Raw genomic sequence first — 22,186 nt, forward strand, 5'->3', positions numbered from 1 at the left:
AGCCTCAGGGGGTAAGGATTGGGTACTCTGCACCTGTCTTTTGGGCAGTAACTTCTCGTAAGCCCCTTAGGAGTAGAAGGACAGTCACCAAGAAAAAGAATAAGGGAAAAGCTTTGTTTCTGGTCAGAAATAGAGCCATGAGCCCTCAGTCACTTTCCTTATTTGCTTTTATTTGGGGGGGGTGGGTGTGTGCAGAGAGAGTATGTCATTAATTCAGAGGGCATATAGGATAACAGAGAGGATGGGGTAATCCCTAGTTCTTATTGATGGCGCTTTTCTATCCTTACTAAGACCAGAGCTTCAGGTGGGGTTCCCCAGCAGAGTCCCGCAATCTCTGGAGATGGACTGTGTGACTGTCCTCACACATAACTAACTCAGTTTAGCAGCTTTTGAATTCATGGAAATCAGACTGTAGAAGGCACAGTTAGATATCCAGTGAAGCAAATATATGATTAAATTCCCAGATTTGTAGCTAGAAGAAGCTTTAAAGTTCACTTACTAACATTCTCATTTTGAGTTCCAGAGTATGACTTTCCCAAGATTCCATATCTAGTTGTTATGGGTCAGAGATGAGAATCCAGGTAGCCAAGGCCCTAAAAACAGATTTATAAAATTCCCTCTTCAAAAAAGAAATATAGGTAAAATCGATATAATTTTCCTTCATAAAAATATCTATCAGTTATTACTTATAGCTTAAAATATTTTTTTAAGATTTTATTTTTAAGTAATCTCTAAATCCAGTGTGGGGCTCAATCTCACAACCCCAAGATCAAGAGTCACATGCTGAGCCAGGAAGATGCCCCTAAAATGTTTTTTATTTTAGTGTTTTAAATCTCAAAGTATTACTTGACCATTGTAAGAAGTATGTGTAATCCACGTATGTGTAATCAGTATTAATAGCCTTATGTATTCTTCTTCGTCTTTCTCCATATTTCCATAGTCTCATAAACATTTTATGTTTGCTTTTAACTAGTTAGCTTCCCTAGTGAATCTAAAATATTATTTCCTTGTAGCTCAATTGTTCATAAACCCAATAATTACACAGAATTAAGTATACCTGTCTTTTTATTAAGCATTTACATTGTACCAAATATTCTTGTTCTGGATCTTAAACTCCTCGACAATAAGAGTAGCTTATCAATTAGGAGTAAATTCAAAAAACTCCAGGTAACTGAGGCTTAAACAAGGTAGAAGTTGATTTCTCTCATGTTAGAAGTCTAGAGAAAGACAATTCTCATGGGTTCTGCAGCTATGGCTCTGTAGGTCTCAGTGCCAAGGATCCAGACCTTTTCTGTCTGGCTCTAGCATTCTTTTGCATGCGTCCTCAGAGTCCAAAATGGCTGTTTGAAATCACTCATTACATCTGCATTCCATGTGACAGGAAGGGAAGAGGGGGAGAGTATACCTTTTCACTGTTAAATAGACATGCTGAAGCTCCATGTCACTTTCACTTACATTGTTTTGGCCAGTCCTCAGTTACAGCCTCCATGTCCTTCAGGTGGACATGTTGATGCTGCAAATGGATTCAGGGTACTTTTACTAAGTATGAGTAACACATTAGACAGCTCACTAGCTCTACCACAGACTTTATTAAGGAGTAGGATTCCCATTCCTAGAACAAAACCCATTGAAATATGCCATGTTCCCTATAGGCATATTCTTGTTTTGTTTTTATATATTTTCCTTAGAACTGTTAGCTGACAACCTGTGCATGACCCGTTCCTTCTAATGGTGCCATAGATATTTTCCCTTTCTCTAGTTCATATGTCCTTATTTATCATCCTCCTGTATTTCTTTCATGACTCCCTACACTTCCACGGCTATGAACGAAAAAAGAACCCTGAATTTAGTACTGTGTCCCAGATGGGTTTGCCCATTTGTGAGTACTAACTGCTGACCACTTGATGAAAGCATTTAAAGAGAATTGACAAAAGAATGATAAAACAAAGTAAGGATTTCCCAAAAGAGAAAAGCTGATGGGCAGTTTAGTAATCATTATCTGATAGCAAACACCTACTATTCCAAAGAGATAGTTTGGTTGGAGCAATTCTCTGAGAGTTAGCAGCCTTGAAATGGGAAGTTCAGGAAGAGCTTACACTAGCATCATTTCAGTGGCTTTGATAATAGTGATAAGAGCAGTTCTTTCTTGAAGCATTACAGAATAGTCATTCTATGAGTGACTGATTTATTCATTGATAAAATGAACATTGGATGTCTAATAGACTCCATGTTAGGCACTGAGATTACAAGAGTGAACACCATATGGTCTTGTCCTTCCAGGATTTCATAGGCTATTAAAGAAGAAATACTCATATACAATAAATCAAAGTTTGTTATGCTAAGTTCTGTGTTTGAGCTAAAGGCTTAAGGATACAGGGAAGAGGGAAAAATACATCTTCCCTAAAGAGGTTTTTACAGAGGAGGGCATTTGAGCTGGACTCTGAAAGTTGAATAGCAGTTCAAGTAAAGAGGTAGTCACAAGGTATTCTTTATAAGCAGGCAAAGGAAGAGAAAAGTCATAGAGGAGTGGTAGCATCTGGCAGGTTCAAGGACTGTTGGTTACTTTCTCATTTTACACGATTGCAATATAGAGTTTTTGGTAGCCTTGGTAGACTTTTCCAAGATAGACTTGGAAAAATAGGATGGATCATATTTTTTAAAATAATCTATAAATCAGGCTAAGGAATTCAGACTTTTATTGGTAGATTATAGTGATCCAGCAAAGGTTTTTTATCAGTGTAATTATATTTTAAAATCAAATCTGTATCTTACAGATATCTTGATAATGACATTGTGACAGATGGATTGGAAGGAGAAAAAAAGTTCAAAAGAAGACAAATTAGAAAGCTATTATAAATTCTCTTTCCTGTCCTTCTGATGTCAGAAATCTACACACAGGGTGCTTACTGTCATTCCTATTAATAGCTTCTCAGAATAATGTATTCAACCGGTGCTCCATCCAGTCATTTATTTTTTAAATATAAAATGATTATGAAAATACTATTTCAGACTCCTGTCATTGCCATAAACAGGCCCATCTTACAGATAATGCCATCTAATAATGGAGGCTTATTTTCCGTTTACTATTTAATTTTCCCGGCAGATACCCACATCACCCTAAAGGCTATGTAATGGGGAAGGAGGAAATTGGTTGACTGAATGTGATCCATATAATCCTTCTGCTGTGCTCTACATAGAGGCTCACCAGGAAGCCCTAATTTGCTTTAGGAAAAGGCTGAGAAAGCAGAAAGGAAGCTGGGGGTGGAGGGAGGAAGGATTGAGAGGGAAAAATAGAAGTGCTCTGTGGACTCTGAAGTGCTACACATGTGTGTGGAATTACTATTATATAGGCTGAGGCAGGCTTGGAATTCAAAAACAAGTAAGTTTGATGTGTTTAATTACAAGATCAGGGTCCAAATTACATATAAATAAACATATATTTCTTCATACATACATATTTCCCAAAGGAAATATGCTAAATTTTACTCAAAGTGAGACTAGAGTCGGGGTCAGGATTTTAAGAATCCACCTGTGTATAGTAACACAGAAAACACTGGAGGGGCTGAGTTAGGGAAAAACAGACGTCACAGTGACACCAAGGCACAGGAGGTGGATGATCTAGAGCAGAAGAAAGATGCAGAGTTTAAACTCTTAAAAAAAAAATCAATAAAATAATATTTCTATTCATCTGTCTTAGAAACAGACTGTTCATAGGCAAGACTGAAGCCCCTTTGAGGGTCCCTCAGTTCTAGCCTTTCTCCCCACACCTCATGTGAGTACTGTCATGGGGTGGTGTGTCTTCTCTGAGAATACTTAGGTGGGGAGGAATCTGCCCATAGATAGAATGAGTTGGAAATGAGAACCAAGTGCAAGACTGGTGGGAATCACTGCCATCCTACAGAAAGCATGACTTACACAAAGACTTTACATTTGACTTGAAAAGGGATCTGAAGCCCGTATAATTGATGGAGAGGAGAGGTGTGAGCTTGTTTCCTTGCTTGTTGTAAGGATAATTACATCCCAGGTCAGTTAGCCTCATGTACACTGGGTCTAGTTTCTACCTTTACTGAAAGACTTTCTCAGTTACATCTTTTGAGGGAGTGGGTATTTATATTATACCATCTGTCATTTGTCAGGAAATAGACAAGTGAAAAGCCACCCATTCAGTTTCATTCATGGAACCTTTGCCCCAGGCTATTAATAACAGAGGGTTCTCCTATAAGTGAATTGCAAAAGAAAAATCACAGATGCTGTGTGTTTAAGCAAATACTCATTATTTCCTGGGAAATGTGCCCAGTTGAAAATAAACTCCAGGCCAGAAAATTAAAATCTGTGATCCAGATAAATGAAATCAATGAGTAGTGCTCTGAAATAACCATGAAGAAATTCCCCACATCTTGTTGCTGGGAAAAGAAATAGGTCTCAAAAAAAACAGAAAAAACAACCCCCCCCCCAAAATCCATTAGGTCATGGCTCTTGATAAATGGGCCACAGTGTATATAACCAAAATGTCTTGACTGGTTTAGCTATTTAAGGCTTGAAGTCTGTGCTTGTTCACCCTACCCATGTCGATCACAGAAAGAAGAACAAGCTGTTAGAGTAGAAAAGAAAACAATATGGTAAAGGGTGAAATAAAAGAGTATTCCTAATACTAATTTCTAATTCATAAGCTTAGTTAATTAAACTATGTATGTTCATATTTCATATTTTTATCTGCCTGTCCAAGTTCTATTTACAGGGTCTAGAAGATGTTCAGAATTTATTTTCTGTTGGCATTCGCCAGGGTCGCGTAAGAGTGATAATCTTATGTTGCTCCCACATTGTTATGTTTTAAAGAAATAACTTCTTATGTTCACTATACTAAAATTAAAGATAATTCCTCAACAGCCTGGAGTCAGAGAGGAGACTTGTGTCTGCATGAACACACACTTATATGACCAATGTAGAAAAATTTAAGTGAAGTAAAATAAGTAAATCTAATAATCTAAACTATAAGCTTTGAGTATAGCTTCATAAAAGATGTATTTTGTTCACTTCTGGAGGACTAAAGAGCTAAGGTGAAATAAGAGTATTATGTTACATTGGTAATCTAACCACCTAAGGGATTATCTCACCTGAGAATTAAGGAAATACCCACAATGATGACTTCATTTTTATAGTGAATTTAAGAAAAAAAACAGAAGAGTACATAGTAAAATGTCAATTGCGAGGCCTGTAACGTAATGCTTGACAGACTGATGTGTGTACATGGGGTTCCTGTGGGGGTAAAGCAGGTCCAGGTTAGTAAAGCAGGTCCAGGTTCATCTTCCTTTTGATACCATGGCCCTTCTTTCTCTGTGAGACAGCCTGTGTCGCCAACCATCATATGACTACAACACTTGATCTAAATGAACAAACGCCAGGCAAAGGAAAAAAGTGGGGTTAGGGACAGATACAGGAACGGTGAGGAAAGGCCATAGCTCATCTTGTTCTTAACCTTGCAGAGGACAGGGACTCAGCTGGTGGAGTGCAGGCTTATTTTAAGCTATCTTGGAGGTTTTAATTCTAGAGGAAAATGAGCCTCTTGGGGTTTTATATTGGTTTGGTACTGACCTAAACAAAGCGTATTGTGTGGAACTTTAGTTGTGTAGATATTCAGTCCTTTTTTCATTTAATAAATATTTATTGAGTTCCTACTGTGCACCAGGCACTATTCTAGGTGCTAAGGATATAGCGATGAAACAAACCAACAAAGGCCCCTCTTTAAGAATGGCATATTTTAGTGGGAGAAGACAAATAATAAAATGAGTGTGTCAGTATATAGAAAGAGGTTATGATTTCTGTGGAGTTGGGAAAGAGGAAAGGAAATGCTGGGAGCTTGGGCTGCCACAAACAGGCTGATCAAGGAAGGCTTCACTGGAGAAGGGAGCAGAAGAACAGAGACTTGAAAGAGGAAAGGGAGAGAGCAAACCATGTGGAGTCTGTGGAAAGAAACACTCTAGGTAGAGAGGACAGAGCACACCAACCCTACGGCAAAAACATGCATAGGTGTCTGTAAGTCCAGGAGGGAGGCAATTAGGTGGAATGCAGTGACAAGGGGAGAAAAAATAGGTAGGAGAGAGGACCAAAGAGCTCCAACTGCAAGGATAGAGTTCACATTAACTGAGATGGGGAGGACCTTGGAAACAAAGGGATTGGGGCTTGTTGATTTTGATACCTGATATTTGATTTGGGGGACTGTGAGAGATCCAGGTGGAGGTGACACGTGGGCAGAAGGATATATATGTTTAATGTTCAGGAGCAGGGACATGGCTGTTGATATCAATTTGAGCCCTTTCGGCGTATAGATGCTGTGAGAAGTCATGAGATTCTCTAGCATCCCCAAGGCGGAAAAAGAAACAACCCAAACTGATCCCAAGGCAACATCCCCATCAGCAGGCCAGAGAGAAGAAACCACATTCATTAATCAAAGAACATCAGATAGTGAAAGAAGCAGTATCACAGGACGGAATTAGGAATTATGAACGGATGCTGTAAGGTACAGATATGGAGCACAATGTACAAGACAATATTCTAACATCTGAAGCTGTCAGCAGTAGGTGGGGCTGCCTCTCTGGCTCAGAAATGGCCCCAGAGGCTGACTGACTTGTGTCTCAGGATTCGAGGCCGTCAGGAAGGGAAAGGGATGAAGAGTTCTGCTCATCTCTGTATCACCCAGCAGATACATGGTCTGTGGCATTAAAAGTATTACCACGTGATCTGTCTATATGTTTTATATGTGTAAAACTGTGTTGAGGATTATGGCAAGCACTTAGTTCAATCTAAGTTAACCAAATACATTCCAGCCCAAGACACCTTATAAAATTGAGTCCATAGAGATTGTCATCAACATCATCCTCCCACTTTTCATGTTCCTTTGGTTTAGAAGCAGTCTTTTAATGTGCTGGTCATCCTTGGCTTCTGGGTCCCCCACCATAAATCACTTCCTGTGCTTCCCTCTCTATAACTGTAAGTGACAACTTCAGGAACAAAACCAGCCGTGCCAGAGAATTCAGAGCTGAGGACTCAGCTCTATTATTACACATGTGAGGGCGGAATGTAGGGGAGAAGCGGTCACAGGAAGGGTGACTGATGACAAGTGGGTAGGAGACTTGCTTAAAATGTATTCTTTGGGCCCTGAACACCCACAAAATGTTCCGTTTTAGAATGTTGTTGCAGAAAGGATATGCATAAAATAAAAATATTTCAAAAGAATTATTAGTGATAATTATCAGTGAGATTCATAGCTCCTTTAGAGAAAAACGTGGTATTTGCCATCCTTAACAGAGTTCAGAGTCCACATCCGTCACTTTATATCTGTATCTCCATATCCAAAAAAGATTCTTGTATGATGTTAATGTTAGGATGAGTTGGGTTTATTTACTCACACTCCACCTCCTCACAAAAATGGAAAAGCAACTTTTCAACAGTTAATACATCTTTGCTGTTCCTGGGCCAGCATTCATCACAACTTTAAAGTGAGCAAGAGACTCAGTCTGATTAAGATTTGGAACAAATAGTGATTACTCTAAGATGGGAGGGCTCTGTGGGATCATAGAAAAGTGAATTTCATAGAAATGGAACTTCCCCGGGGTAATAAAAATAGGTTGTGTTTATTTTTTCCTCTTCCGAAAGTACTTAGGTGTTCTCGGATATTTGATTTTCTCTTCAGGGTATTATTCAAAAAGATAAAAAGTAAGGTGAGGAAAATAAACAGGCTATCATTCTTCACCCATTTATAAGATTTATATGAAGAGAAATACCATGTAATCCATGTGGCAAGGAAGACTTTTTTAAATAGTTTAAATGAAAAAAATATTAAGTGCAAGTTGGAGTGACTGATAATTTGTGGTGTAAAAGATCAAGAGCCCAGGAAAATGGAAAAGATGCTTTAGAACATATGTTATACCACTTGGGTTTCAAAGCATCCTTCAGACTTCTTTCTTGGTTTCTTTCTTGGTCTACACTAACAAGTCATAGATAACCAAAATGACAGAAGCCCCAAATGCCTCCTCAGTCCTTCTCAACTTTTCACACCATGGAACGGCAGTATGGGACTCTTCTGAGATTCACTATAGTAAACTGACAAGGCTGCTCCTAGCCAGAGGCAACCCCTTCTGGAAACATCGCAACTGTTTCCCAGTCTGATTCACACCTTCGTTACAACACTTAGCAAACTGCACTAGGACATTGCCTGTCTTCTCTGCTGTCAAAGCATAAACTGCACTTGACAGAGCTTAAAATGTTGTTCTCCGTTCTCACCAAATATATGTGACACTGTGACAAAGGACCACACTTGGTGCTGATGCTGAGGAAGATACAATGTAGTCTGCCCGGCTGTGGGCACTGCTGCTGCCTATAGGAGGCTGCCCTGCCCGCATTCTCCTCTGGGTTCCTAGCCACGTTCAGAACAATAGGTAGGGGAGAGAATTTCCAAACACTGCTCTTCTGCTTCCGATAAATCCCTCTTTCTCCTCGTTGTACAGTGTTCACTCCTCAGAGGCAAAGTTTAGAGGGACTTCTAGATGCCATGGACTTTTGTGGTCTCCAGAGAACTCTGGAATTCCAGACAAGCCTCTACAGTGAAAAGCTATAGGAGTTTTCCCTCAGCTATAGGAGGGGGCCTAATGCTGCAAAGTCAGATTCTGGCTTTAAGATGAAAGAGTTTTTCCCTCACATGTTGGGAATCACTAAAACAAAAGCATTGGAGAGAATTTAAAACATACAAACAAACAAAAGCCCTGACCTATTGGAATCTGTGGTCTGGCCTTGAGCTGCCTGGTAGGGACTCATCTCAGTGGGACCTGGCTTTGCACCTCCAGCCACACTGGCTGCCTCAGTTCCTTAAGCCCCCTTGCTCCTGCCCACCACCAAGTCTGTGCCTGCATGCTTGCTCCAGCCAACCCACTTCCCACTGTCTTTGCTCACCCACTCCCTTTGCCCTCTAACTTCTCCCTCCACCCTCTCCCTTTGCCTGGCTAACTTCTCTAGCCCTTCACATCTCAGTTTAAACTTCGCTTTCTCTACTCACCTTCCCTGATCTTTCTGAGCAGGTAGCCCTCTATTAGGCCCTCCAAGCACTTCCATTTACCACTTTGCATTTCTTCATGGGTTTTCTGGATCAATGTCTTCCTTCCCCACCCAACTGTAAGCTCCATGATGGCAGAGACTTGTCCTCTTGAACTCCCCATTACTCCTCCAGCACCACCCAATGCAGTCCGTTATACAGCAGGTATTTAATAAATAGTTGATGATTTGTTTAATGAGTAAATGAATGAACATGTGGACTTCATTCACTTAGTGTCCCTTGGATTTGTCTTTCTCCAAACAATTAACAGTAGTTGGAAAGAAGTCTTCTGGTAAAGAATGTCACTCTGTAGTTTTAACTCAATAGATCACGAGGGATCAACAAAATAAAGGTACAGTCAGTGACCAAAATCATCCCTATGGCTTTAGGAAAAGAGGGGAAACCTAGCATCAGTGGTCCCTATCAGTGTGCTATACGGCATACCCCATGCTTTTTATGTAGGACCATTCCCAGAACTGGTTACAGTGGATTTATTTAAGAAAATGAAATTCACCCCAGTCTGTAGATGGACCCCCAGTCTCTAGATGTTTTCATGGTACCATGATCTTATAAAAAAATCAGCTCTCTGAGATCTAAGTGGGATGTCGGTAAATAAATATCACTAAAGTTTGAATTTTTAATATATATTTTATATTTCATTAAAATTGCCTTTTAAAACATGAAGTCTGGTGTCTTGGCAATTCTAAGACCATTTGCCAAAATCATTCTGTATTGGAGCTTAGAGTATGAAGTGTCCTGTAGCATTTAGCGTTAATGAGCAATAACATGAAGGATAAAAGTTTAGAAAGTGGCAGAAAACTTGGACCCACTTAGAAGACAGCCAGAAAAATCAATAAAGGATTATCAACTATTTTTAGAAAAGATGATTCTAAATTATTTTAAATACCTTTTTAAAAACTGGATCACACCTTGAAATGATTTTCTCCCCTACTTCATTTTGTTTGTTTGTTTGTTTGTTTTGGCAATGAGGTGAGAAAAGACAGGAAGGACAGCTGGAAGTGCTTATAGCATTAAAAGGCAGACTAGCTGATGTCTTTTCTTGAACTAAGTTGGAAGTAATCAACTATTTTTCACTTTAAGAAAATCACAAATTTATAGAATCCACCACAAGGACATTTGATATCTTGGAGACTTGTAGTACTGGTATGCTGAAGTCTGAAGTTTATTCTAGAAATCTTTGGCACTTGGAAAGGGTTCAGGTAGCTTAAAAAAGTATGTTCTTCTGGTCTTAAAGTCAAGGTTATGTTAATGAACAAATATTTAAAGGTTAACTGTGAATGGGACCTGACTGAGTCTAGGTGCTTAGAGTTTGTTTCCCCTAAATTTTGTATTATGATTAGTAAATATTATAAATTCTTTTTAAGAGAAACTTATGATGAAGGGCAAAAACATTCTATAGTCCTTTTGTCTCAGTTAACCTCTTAGGGGAAAGTTTTAGCTTTTCACACTAGAAGTTTACTGACATTGCTGCCTAATAATGCCTTACAAGGAACTGAATTGCCTCTAGAGGTAAAGTTAGACCCAGTGCTGGGAAGGGTCAGATATTGCCACCTCAGGTAAGAGACCCAGATGCCCTATAAAGTGGATTCAGAAAGAATTTTGTTCGGTGGTAATCACTTCGTTTGTGACCTTAGCCTGGGAGCTATAAAGAATGGCCAGTTTGAATACATTTTATTTCTTTTTGTTGTCTGGTTGCTGTTGCTAGAACTTCTAGCACTATGTTGAACAACAGTGGCAAGAGTGGGCATCCTTGTCGTGTTCCTGATCTCAAAGGGAAGGCTGCCAGCTTTTCCCCATTGAGGATGATATTTGCTATGGGTTTTTCATAGACAGATTTTATTAAGTTGATGAATGTTTCCTCTATCCTGATACTTTGAAGAGTTTTAATCAGGAAGTGATGCTGTATTTCGTCAAATGCTTTTTCTGCATCAATTGAGAGGACTATGTGGTTCTTCTCTCTTCTCTTATTGATTTGTTCTATCACATTGATTGATTTGCGGATGTTGAACCACCCTTGCATCCTGGGGATAAATCCCACCTGGTCATGGTAGATAATCTTTTTAATGTACTGTTGGATCCTGTTAGCTAGGATCTTGTTGAGAATCTTGGCTTCCATATTCATCAGGGATATTGGTCTGAAATTCTCCTTTTTGATGGGGCTTTGCCTGGTTTAGGGATCAGGGTAATGCTGACTTCATAAGGAATAACATGGAGGACATTAGGAGAAGGGAAGGAAAAGTGAATTGGGGGAAATCGGAGGGGGAGACAAACCATGAGAGACTGTGGACTCTGAGAAACAAACTGAGAGTTTTGGAGGGGAGGGAGGTGGGGCTTGGGTGAGCCTGGTGGTGGGTATTAAGGAGGGCACATGTTACATGGAGCACTGGGTGTGGTGCATAAACAATGAATCTTGGAACACTGGAAAAAAAAAAAAAAAAGAATGGCCAGAAAGCCCCTGGCCTTTGCAATAGTATGCTAATCTCTGAACAGCACAGGAGGGGAGGGCTCATTGCCCCCACATGTCAGTGCATGTAATAGGCACTCCCACAGGAGGAATGGGAGTGCAGCAGGTTCTGGAAGTAAAGTGCAGGTCCTCTCTTCTTGTGTAAACTATCAGTAATGATCCCTCTACTGATAACAAGGTGGCTAGCAGCTTAAACCTCAGAGTAAACTTAGAAATCAGCTGATCCAACTCACTTAGATTTTAGAGTAAAAACAAGCCCCAGATTATGTCAAAGACTCTCCCCAACATATTTCTGCATGTTTAAATGTCCATGTGGGACACGATAGCACTCCATGGATGGGAAGACTTGAGTGGGTAAGGACTAACAATAGTACCCAGTGTGCATGTGTTCTGCTGCCTGACTGGAAGACCTCTCGGCCCCGTAGACAATGGCAGCTGCCCTCCTGAAAGTGGCGGTCTAACCCGAGTTTCCTTTGAACTCTCATGAGCAAAGCATTTGCAAGTGGGAGTTCAGTGTTGGGGCCCAAAGGAACCAGATATGGGGCCAGATTGCCATGGAAAAGAAAGGCTAACCCAACAGAACGAACAGTGTTGGCAGTGAGCGTGCCTTTTCTTCATTATGCTAATTAAATCCTAAGTGGGAGAATTTCTAGGAATAATGTGTCTGTAGATGAGAAGAACTTCTTAGCCCCTGATGCTGTGCTTTAGAGGGTCCATCTTGCTGCGTGGCTGCTGGTAGTGTTACACTGCACACTCATTTCACTGTATGGGCTCTTCATCTCCTGTATTTTATGTGAAACAACTTTTACAGGGAAAAGGATAGGGAGATGCAGGGACAGTATGGGAAGCCGTCAGTGGAAAATCCGCTGTGTTCCTTCTTCTAAGTCACATGCAAAGTCCCAGGAGAATAGCTTCCTTCCAGAGCTCACTTTAACAGTCTACACTGAATATGACATGCCCAGCCTGCATAGACAGGAATCCAGCTCCCTTGCTTTCCTGCTTCCAGCTGGAAGGAGGAATGTGGTGCCCCCATCCCCAAAGCCTCCCTTAGGGAGTCCTCAGCATTCATCAGTCAGCTCCTAGCTCAGGGACCCCACTGACATCTACAGCACTTCTGTTCAAAATAGAAAAAGGCCACTCTGGGCTGCAGGTCTGAGCCTTATTTTTTATTTTCTTCCTTGTTAGGCAAACATAACACCTCCAACTCCCTGTGCAAATGATTGGCCCCACTTAACTCTCCATTTTTGCAGCTCCAACATAAATACCAACAGAAAAGATCTCATCATTCCATACTACAGGGCCCTTTCATGGCTGAGAAGACCTTCCACTTTCACAGTGGTGAGCAGGGCTAATAGGAGCAGGCTCATTGTGCACAGAGAAGACCCCTTTCTTCATGCATAATCCCAAACTGACTGGGGACAGCTGCGCTCAGGTGACCTACATGTAGTTCTCAGTGCTAGGGCATGAATCAGGGCCCCTTCCAACTCTTCTTCCAGCCTCCCAGCACTTGAGGCTTCTCAGTCCTTCCCACCCCATCCACCCTGCCCCCTGCCCTGCACACGGTCAAATATACACATGCGTGGATGTCCCCTGCTCCGAGCAGATCTAGATCTCAAGGTAGAATCACTGTGCCTTTTCCCCCTTACTCTGCGGAACTTGTCTTTGTTTTCTGCCTACAAATCTCCTTTTGAAGAAAGGGATCTTTTACAGCAGATCTGTCTGGTTGGAATGATGCTTCAGTGTAGACTATCAAAGTTAATAGCTTTATATTTATGCGCCCCAAACACAGAAAGACTTGAATTTTTCCCACTAAAATAGATGTTAAGAATTTGTAGTTCATACTTTGGTTTCGGGGGAAAAAATTGATTACAAAACTATTTCTGTACTTTGTTAATTAATTTCTTACCTGTTGCTTATTTTCGGGATGTAAATTTTAAATTTAAAGTCGGATTTAACACAATATTCATTCTTTCTGCAGCACCTGAAATTCTTAGAGGCTGCGCCTATGGACCTGAGGTGGACATGTGGTCTGTAGGAATAATCACCTACATCTTGTAAGTGAAGAAAAGCAATCTCTATGGGTACTATTTGCCTTTGCTGTAATATTTCTTAGGTACTTAGAGGCCTCATAAAAAGCAAGATTACTTTAGACTTTTGTGATTTTCTACAACATACTAAACGTAGTTAGTGGTAGACTTTTCTGAAAACAAGCATCGCATTTTCTTCTCTGATTTTCCTGGGGCCAGACTGTCTGTCCACGACTTTTCTGCGCCTCATTCTGCAGTGCAATGTATAGCAGATTTGGGGAACAATTCCCTATTTGATGTTAAGAACAAATGGGAAACTCAGGTCCATATTAAACTTGCCCTTGTTTTACTTATTTATGTCTCATCAAAATACAGTATGAATCCTTTTTAAAGGGCAAATGGCTCTTTAATCTCCTAAGCAATTCCAGACAGGGACATTTCTTGTCAGCAGTGTTTTTAATGCAGTTTGGCTATCAGTTTTGTTTTCTGTCTCTGTTAGGTCCTCAAGGACCTTGAGTTTAATACCCTAAACTCAGAGAAGCCTTTTCTCTGGTAAAAACCACACACACGCACACACACACACGCGCACACACACACACACACACACACACACACACACACCCAAATAACTAAATCTCTCATTTTCTGGTTTCCCAAACTCCATTCCTGAGCTTCCGTCTACTAATAAAAAAGGGGTTTCAGGCAGTTTGCCAAGGAGATGGTAGAATTGCAGAGGAGCATGAAGGAAAGCAAGGAGTGAGGAGTGTCTGAGAAGACTGCTGAAGAGCAGCCACAGAAGCAAGATATCCATGAGTTCCAGAGTTTAATTCAAAACAAGTAGCTTTGGCTGTCATTTGGAGGACACTGCACAGTTGCCTGTTGGAACCTGTAACATTCAGATCTACAAAGAGATTTTATAGGGTATAAAAGAAAGTGTATTAATCGGGCAGGCTGCCGTAAGAAACTACCGCAGGCTGGGTGGCTTCAACAACAGGCTTGTATTCGTCACAGTTCCAGGGGCTGGAAGTCTGAGGTCAGGGCGCCAGGAGGTCTAGTCCTGGGGAGAGCTCTCTTCCTGGCTTGCAGACATCTGCCTTTCTTACTCTTTCCCCACATGGCAGAGAAAAAAAAAAAGTGAGCTCTTTGGCATCTCTTCTTTTAAGGACATTAATCCCATCATAAAGCTGGCCCCCACCTCACGACCACATCAACCTTAGTTACCTCCCAAAGGCTTCATCTCCAAATAGCATCAGGTGAGGACTTCTCATCATAGGAATTTTAGGGAGACACAATTCAGTCCATAACAGAAAGAGGTTTTGGATTTTTGTTTGTTTGTTTGTTTGTTTAATTTAATAGTGATCTTAGAAAGTGCAGTATCTAGGTAATAAGAACTAGAAGGAAGGTAACTAGGGTACCCTCAAACAAATTAGTAAACTCTGAGTTTACCTGGGTATGTTCAGTCATCTGTAGCCAAGACAAAAAGGTTTAACAAGCAACCCAGTAAATAGCCATCTGCTATGATGTAATGTCAAAAGATAGATTCAGTATTGAATTCCTTGTGGATCCAAAATATATATACTAAAGCTTGAAAAGCATTTGGAGAGGTAGACAACCATGTTTTTTCTTATGAAAGGGCAAAACTGTTAGGTAATATATTTGCCATATTAAGTGCTTAATTCATTAAAATGAATTCCTGAGGCCACACCATGGAATTCCTTCAGCTTACATCTGAGATCACTTTTATTCTGGGAAGAAAATGTTGGCTCCTGAGTTAGGTAGGTGACATATCATACTTAATAACGTTAAATGAAAAATTGCACTATGCAAATAACAAATCAGATTTGCCCCTAAAATGTTATTGTGCCCAACCAGTTGCAATTTCATGCTGAAATGTGATGGAGGATGGGGGGTGAAGCATTAAGGATGTACAAGAACTTAGAGAGACGGAGAAATGACATCACATTCACCCTGAGAACCTGAAATATGGAATGAATAAAATTCTATGACATGGTCACTGACCAGGGAAAATGAAGAGAAAAAAATGTGATTGTTGGAGAAACATCTTATCATAGCCCTGAAAATAATTTTAAAAGTCTTTCAAGGTCCTGGGGCTCCTGGTGGCTCAGCTGGTTAAGCATCTGACTCTTGATCTCAGCCGAGGTCTTGATCTCTGGTCGTGAGTTCAGGGCTCACGCTGGGCTCCATGCTGGATAGGGAGCCTACTTTAAAAAAAAAAAAAAAAAAAAAAAAAAAAAAAAAGTCAAGGTCCTTTCTCCTGGTTCACATAAGGTCTTTAAGTTAATAGTTGTTGGTTCAAAGTCCACAGTGGTAGCTCTCAAATGAAAATATATTATCAGTGTTGCTTACAACTAATGTCCTTTAGTGTGGCCTCACTTCTGTCAGCTCCTAAGCCCAGGGTTGTTTTCTCTAATCTGTAGTTCATTAACAACTGATGAAGTCCACCTGGCAAGGTTCACTGGGACACTTCTCCAAGATCGTGCCATTGGACCTATATATCTCCTTTATTATTATTAAAAGTTCCATACGGCTCTTTTGTGCTATGACCTTGCTATTTCTACATATGACAATAGACTGGGAATGAAAGCCATTTTGTTGTTTCTCACAGAAATTCTGACCCCTCTACCTTTTACACCTAAACCCTTGGTACCTACAGACAAAAGCAACTACTACAATGCTCAGGTCAGAGTCGGAATCAGTAACATCAAAGATTCAAACTCTCTCTTTCAGCTTTCAACACCACAGTTCTGCCCAGTGGCTTAAAGTTCCCCTTATTATACATTCACTCTTCAGGCCTGTATGATCCTACTATCCTCCTAAACTATCATTGTCTTTATTCAAATATTTCCATGTCTGAAGGCTTTTTCCATGGTGTATATGTGTGTGTGTTGCTCTGTGTCACATTACTTCTATTTTTGGCATTTCAGGCTGACATGATATGAGCTTCTTACTTCCATCACAGTGCACACATCCACAGGCATGTTTGAGAAGTGAGAACGGCATCTGAGTACCTTCTGAACTGTCATGTTTCTTTCTAGATTTCCAGAAGGCGAAACATAAGAATTTCTTAAACTAAGCCTGGAACATTGGCTAATTCCTCCACGACTAACTAAGAATAAGCTATACTTTTCTAGTGTTGTGGATGGCACAGGAATGGCCAAGTAAGGCTGAGCTACCTCCTTGTCGAGGTGTGGACATGGGCTCCCTTCTATCCTTATGTGGCAGCAGGATTCTCTGTGTAGACTGCTGCAGTGGGACAGGAGGACTCACTAGTCTGAGACTCAGCACTGCTAAACCCTGTCTTTTCCTGGCGGGCTCCGGAATATTTAAAAAAGACAAGGACTCTCCCAACAGGACGTTCCCCGAGCAAAGGATGTAAGAAAATGCTTCTGTCTAGAAACCCACTACATTAGAATACATTCAAACATTTCATGCTCTGCTCCAACCTGACCAGCTTGAAGGAAGAATTTGAGAGAATGTTTTTTTTTTTTTCGTGTTCATTCTTTTCCCCCCATTTTTTGTCCAGTACAACACATGCCCTGGTAGGTATTTCTTTTTTATGGTCTCCTTTTGATCCCTAGTGATTTCAGAACCTGTATGTACCTGTCTGTAAACAGTGGAGGCTTTGGTGGGCCCTGAACAGCAACTCACTTCTCCTCTCTCCTCTCTCAACTAAAGATGATTCTTTAGTTCTCTTCTCCCACTTTCCCCATTCATTTGTAGGCTGACACTCTACTAGAAAATGAAGGTGAACGTGGGTCTTTAAGACAGAAGTGGGGGTCTCACATGAGGCTGCACTGACCCTAGCTACTCATCTCTGTTGGCTGTGTGTAATCACTGTGTCAAGTTTTAAAAGACCATTTCCTGACAACAGTCTAACTTCCTGTCTTTGTTCACTCTGAAATTCAAACTGGAGTGGGATGGAAATCTAATATTTGACTCATTTCTGTGGAGGAGTTCAGTGAATAGGGCTGAATAAAAATGACTGAAAAATCTTTTCTATCTACCTCTTAATCTCTTTACTCTCAAAAACTCCTCTAATTTTTGGGTGCCTGGGTCGCTCAGTCAGTTAAGTGTCTGCTTTGGCTCAGGTCATGACCCTGGGGTCCTGGGATGGAGCCCCACGTCCTCAGGCTCCCTGCTCAGTGGGGAGCCTGCTTCTCTCTCTCACTCTGCCCCTTCCCTTGTTCATGCTGTCTCTCTCACAAAAATCAATCAATCAATCAATCAATCAACCCTTTAAAATCTCAAAAAGAAAATCCTGATTCTTCCACTTCCTAATAAATTGGAACTCTAGTCAATCTGTCTTCTCAATTCCTGGTTAAAAAAATTCCACAGCAAGTCATTAGTACAGTGCCTGTAATAATGTTAGCTATTATCTTTATTATTGTTTTGTGTCATAATTATTGATATTATTATAAACTCTTTGTAGAAATTATTTTTTAATTTAATTTTTTTCAGTGTTCCAAGGTTCATTGTTTATGCACCACACCCAGTGCTCCATGCAATACATGCCCTCCTTAATACCCACCACCTGGCTCTCCCAACCCCCAACCCCCTCCCCTCCAAAAACTTCAGTTTGTTTCTCAAAGTCCATAGTCTCTCATGGTTTGTTTCCCCCTCCAATTTCCCCCAACTCACTTCTCCTCTACTTCACCCAATGTCCTCCTTTGTAGAAATTCTTAATCAGTTTGGTATCTGTTCTTACTTCCAGAGGACATGATTGTGTATTTATACAGTCAAAAGTGATTTATAACAAGGCAGTTACATACTTGTACTATGTAGACTTGCAATCATAACAGAAAGCTTGGAAAGGGCAGTCCGGAATTTCTGCAAAAATTTGATGAAATATATTTAGGCTTCTAAAGACATTTTATTCTCTATCTTTTGTCCTTCTAGACTTTGTGGATTTGAACCATTCTATGATGAAAGAGGTGATCAGTTCATGTTCAGGAGAATTCTGAATTGTGAATATTACTTTATCTCCCCCTGGTGGGATGAAGTATCTCTAAATGCCAAGGACCTGGTAAGTGAGACCAAAACAAAATGAAGTAAAATCTTCACATTTTTTTTTTAAGATTTTATTTATTTATTTGACACAGAGATCACAAGTAGGAGAGAGGCAGGCAGAGAGAGAGGGGGAAGCAGGCTCCCCGCTGAGCCAGAGAGCCCGATGTGGGGCTCGATCCCAGGACCCTGAGATCATGACCTGAGCCGAAGGCAGAGGCCCAACCCACTGAGCCACCAGGTGCCCCTTCACATTCATTTTTAACTAGTTAATGGGCAGTGTCCTTTTTAAAATTTTCCCCTCTTAATAATTGCATTTTTAATAAAACAATGTACATAATACATTTTTCTTGTAGATAATGAAAAATAGATATGCTTAACTCGTCACTTGCTGAATTATCACAATTAAAAATTACTGCATTGTTAATTAGTGAGATTTTACCACCTAGTCCATGTAAAACCTTGCTTTTGAAGCCAGTTGTACTGGGTAAATTCAGACGTAATATGGAATTCCATTTTAACATGGCTTGCCTAGATTACCTAGATTTGATTATACAAACTTACTGAAATATCCCGATAACAGCACAAGTCCCTTACATGCCTTACTGGCATCATAAACAAGTTACACTCTACTGATAATTTATTTTGTTTGGTTTTTTGTTTGTGTTATTTGGGTCCTTGCTTAAGCTAATATTGAAGTTTATTTGCATAAAGGAAAGACCTGCATTCTGGGGAGATGGCCCACCTGTTCTAAAATAAAGGGTATACTAGCATGAGATGAAAGCATTAGCCATCATTCATCTAGAGAAAAGCCACACAGAAATAGCTAAGAATTGACTTTTGAACCGCAGAAGGCTAGCTCTCCAAGGGATCTTATGAGTTATCTAGTCTTTCCTTCATCTAAAGTTGAGGGTGCTGGGGGCACCTGGGTCACTCAGTCAGTTAAGGTCACTAAGTTGGCTCAGGTCATGATCTCAGGGTTCTGGGATCTAGCGCCACGTCTTCAGGCTCCCTGCTCAGCTTGTGCTATGCTCTCTCGCTCTCTCTCTTAAATAAATAAATGTTAAACAAACAAACAAACAAAAAAACAGACTTGAGGGTCCTGAAACCCAGAGAGGTGAAATGATTGTCCAAAGTCACACAGCTTCCCAGCAGAATGAATGATCCAGGTTTCTAGGATATTTTCTTAGAAAATATCCTAGATGTTTGGAGGGAAAAGGAGAATTCTGAATTCTACTCTTTTCCCTCCAAACATTTCCTCCTTCCCATCCATGTTCTTTCATGGAACAAACCCCTATAGACCATGACTTTGCAGTACAACCAGGCAGAGAGGCAGTGTGTGGAGACATCATTCCAACTCCCCCCTCAAGTCAGGCCCCACACTCCTAAAGACCTCTTGAATCCACCCACTTCCCTCCACTCCACCACCACTGCCCCCGCCAGCCCTGGCCTCTCCTGCGGGACCACAGCCACAACCTCCCCTATGGCCTTCCTACCTCTGTGGCAAGTTTAGGTACACTCTCCACACAGGATCCAGAGGAAGGGCCTAATAAATAAATCAACTCCTGTCACTTTCCTGCTTTGAGACTCTTAGGATAAAATCCAAAATCTGTAATCAGATATACACAGCACCACCTGGTCGGGTTGGGAGTCCACTGCCCTGCCCATGCCGCCCATTTCACAACACTGTCCTCTGGTGCGCTTCACTCCAGGGCACCAGACCAACCCAACCCTCATCAGGATAGCTCAGGGTGTGGACCGCTACTCCTTCCTCTGCTTTGTACTATTCTTTCCTCCTTCCTTCCTCCCTCTCCCTTCCCAACCTCTCTCTCTCTCTCTCTCTCTCTCTCTCTCTCACACACACACACACGCAGACGCACACACACACACACACACACACACACACACACACACCCTCTTGCATGGGTAAGTCTTATTTACAAGCCCTAGTTGCCATGTGACATCCCCCAGGTAGCCTTGTCTGCCCACCTTCAGCAGTCCCTCCTTCCCACAACTGCTTTGTTCCTTCTGTCACATTGTTCTGTTGCCTGCTAGCCTTCTCTTTAATGATGGTTGCAACTTATATTTACTTGTGGAAAGAGCTTCCTTAGCTAGATTTTAAGTTCTGGTAGAGGTCAAGGCATGTGTGCCCAGATCTTAGTACTGTTTGGGCATATAGTACAGACTCAATAATTTTTTTTTTTTTTGAATGAAACAATGAATCAGGAAGTAGACCGCGGATTTTTTAAGGTCTGACACACCTGGATTCAAGGACCCTCTTCCTCATAACCTAAAGGTGTGACCTGGGCCTTGTTATCATCTATTCTCTCTGCTTTAGTTTTATTTTCTTTTTTAAGGTTTTATTTCATTTATCTGACAGAGACAGCAGCACAAGGAACACAAGCAGGGGGAATGGGAGAGGGAGAAGCAGGCTTCTCTCAGAGCAGGGAGCCTGATGCAGGGCTCGATTCCAGGATGCTGGGATCATGATCTGAGCCGAAGACAGAGGCTTAACAACTGAGCCACCCAGGCACCCCTAGTTTTCTGTTCTGGGATGATCCCAGTACCTTTCTCTAGATTGTTGGGAGACTTAGGGGCTATAATGCAGGTTAACTGACTACCACCAACTAACACCCTAACAGTTCTTTATACAGCCTGCCTTCCTTTTCTTTTCATCACCAATAAAAACTAAATGGGTAAGAGGGTTAGCTTTGATATTCCTTCATTCAGCTAAATCCTACCTTTGGGCTAATAAGTTTGTAAAACTTAAACACTAAAGGAATCCTTGAGTACCACTGATGTGTTCTTATCAGCAGCACCCGCATCCATTCTGAAATCACCAGGGGAACAGTGCCCCTGAGTGATGGGGTCAGGTTGTAAGGGGGCTGTAGGATCATGGCAAGGCGTTGGGGTTGAATCTTGGCAAGGTCACTGGGGCTCTCAGACCTTCAGCGAGTTTAACAGTTCAGTGCATTGATCTCTTCAAATGTAAAGATTAACACTGACAGATGGGAATTTGGGGGAACTTACTGACTTTCAGTAAATTCTTTGTATTTTCAGGAGGAGGAGGATGGTAATGATGAGGACGATTAGAAAATGGGAGGGAAAGATCTCATTGTGAATTGTTGTCAAGGATTACTTACCATTTATACGAAATTACTTGGACATGTTTCCCACAGGTGACAGCTATGACTGCAATCAGATTTTTATTTACTGCCGTGTATTCATTTTCCTTAATCACCTGTACCTCCCACCACCTCCTTTCAGATTTTTAGCCTAAGCAGCCTCACATCTCTGTCCTCTACAAATTCTCTCTACCCCAAACACACATTTCTTTGCAACTTTTGTAGAAAAGAAGTAAGAGGAGAACCAGATATCTGTTCTCCATTTGATTTACTGCCTGATTGTATTAGCCTGCATTCAGTTCTTCTTAGCTGAACAGAGTTAGAAAAGACCTCGGGCCTTCCATCCCCCGAAGCCCCCATTTGCCACGTGGGCAGATGAAGGCCAGACGGTGGACTGATCTTGGAGGCACTGCGGTCTAGCGGCCACAAAATGAGCTCT

The 22,186-nt window shown here is 41.1% G+C and overlaps 1 protein-coding gene across 1 annotated transcript in view; it reads left to right on the forward strand.

The window, feature by feature from the left end:
• Nucleotides 1-22,186, forward strand: part of LOC111148267 (calcium/calmodulin dependent protein kinase IV) — a 236,810-nt gene that overhangs the window by 210,666 nt on the left and 3,958 nt on the right. The window contains exons 8-9 of the mRNA XM_022504732.1: nt 13,549-13,624; nt 18,515-18,641. Coding sequence (XP_022360440.1) covers nt 13,549-13,624; nt 18,515-18,641 — 203 coding nt within the window. The remainder of the gene's footprint in view (nt 1-13,548; nt 13,625-18,514; nt 18,642-22,186) is intronic.

The sequence above is a fragment of the Enhydra lutris genome, unplaced genomic scaffold (genome assembly GCF_002288905.1).
Source record: "Enhydra lutris kenyoni isolate GAN:26980312 unplaced genomic scaffold, ASM228890v2 scaffoldscaffold19, whole genome shotgun sequence".
Classification (NCBI taxonomy): domain Eukaryota; kingdom Metazoa; phylum Chordata; class Mammalia; order Carnivora; family Mustelidae; genus Enhydra; species Enhydra lutris.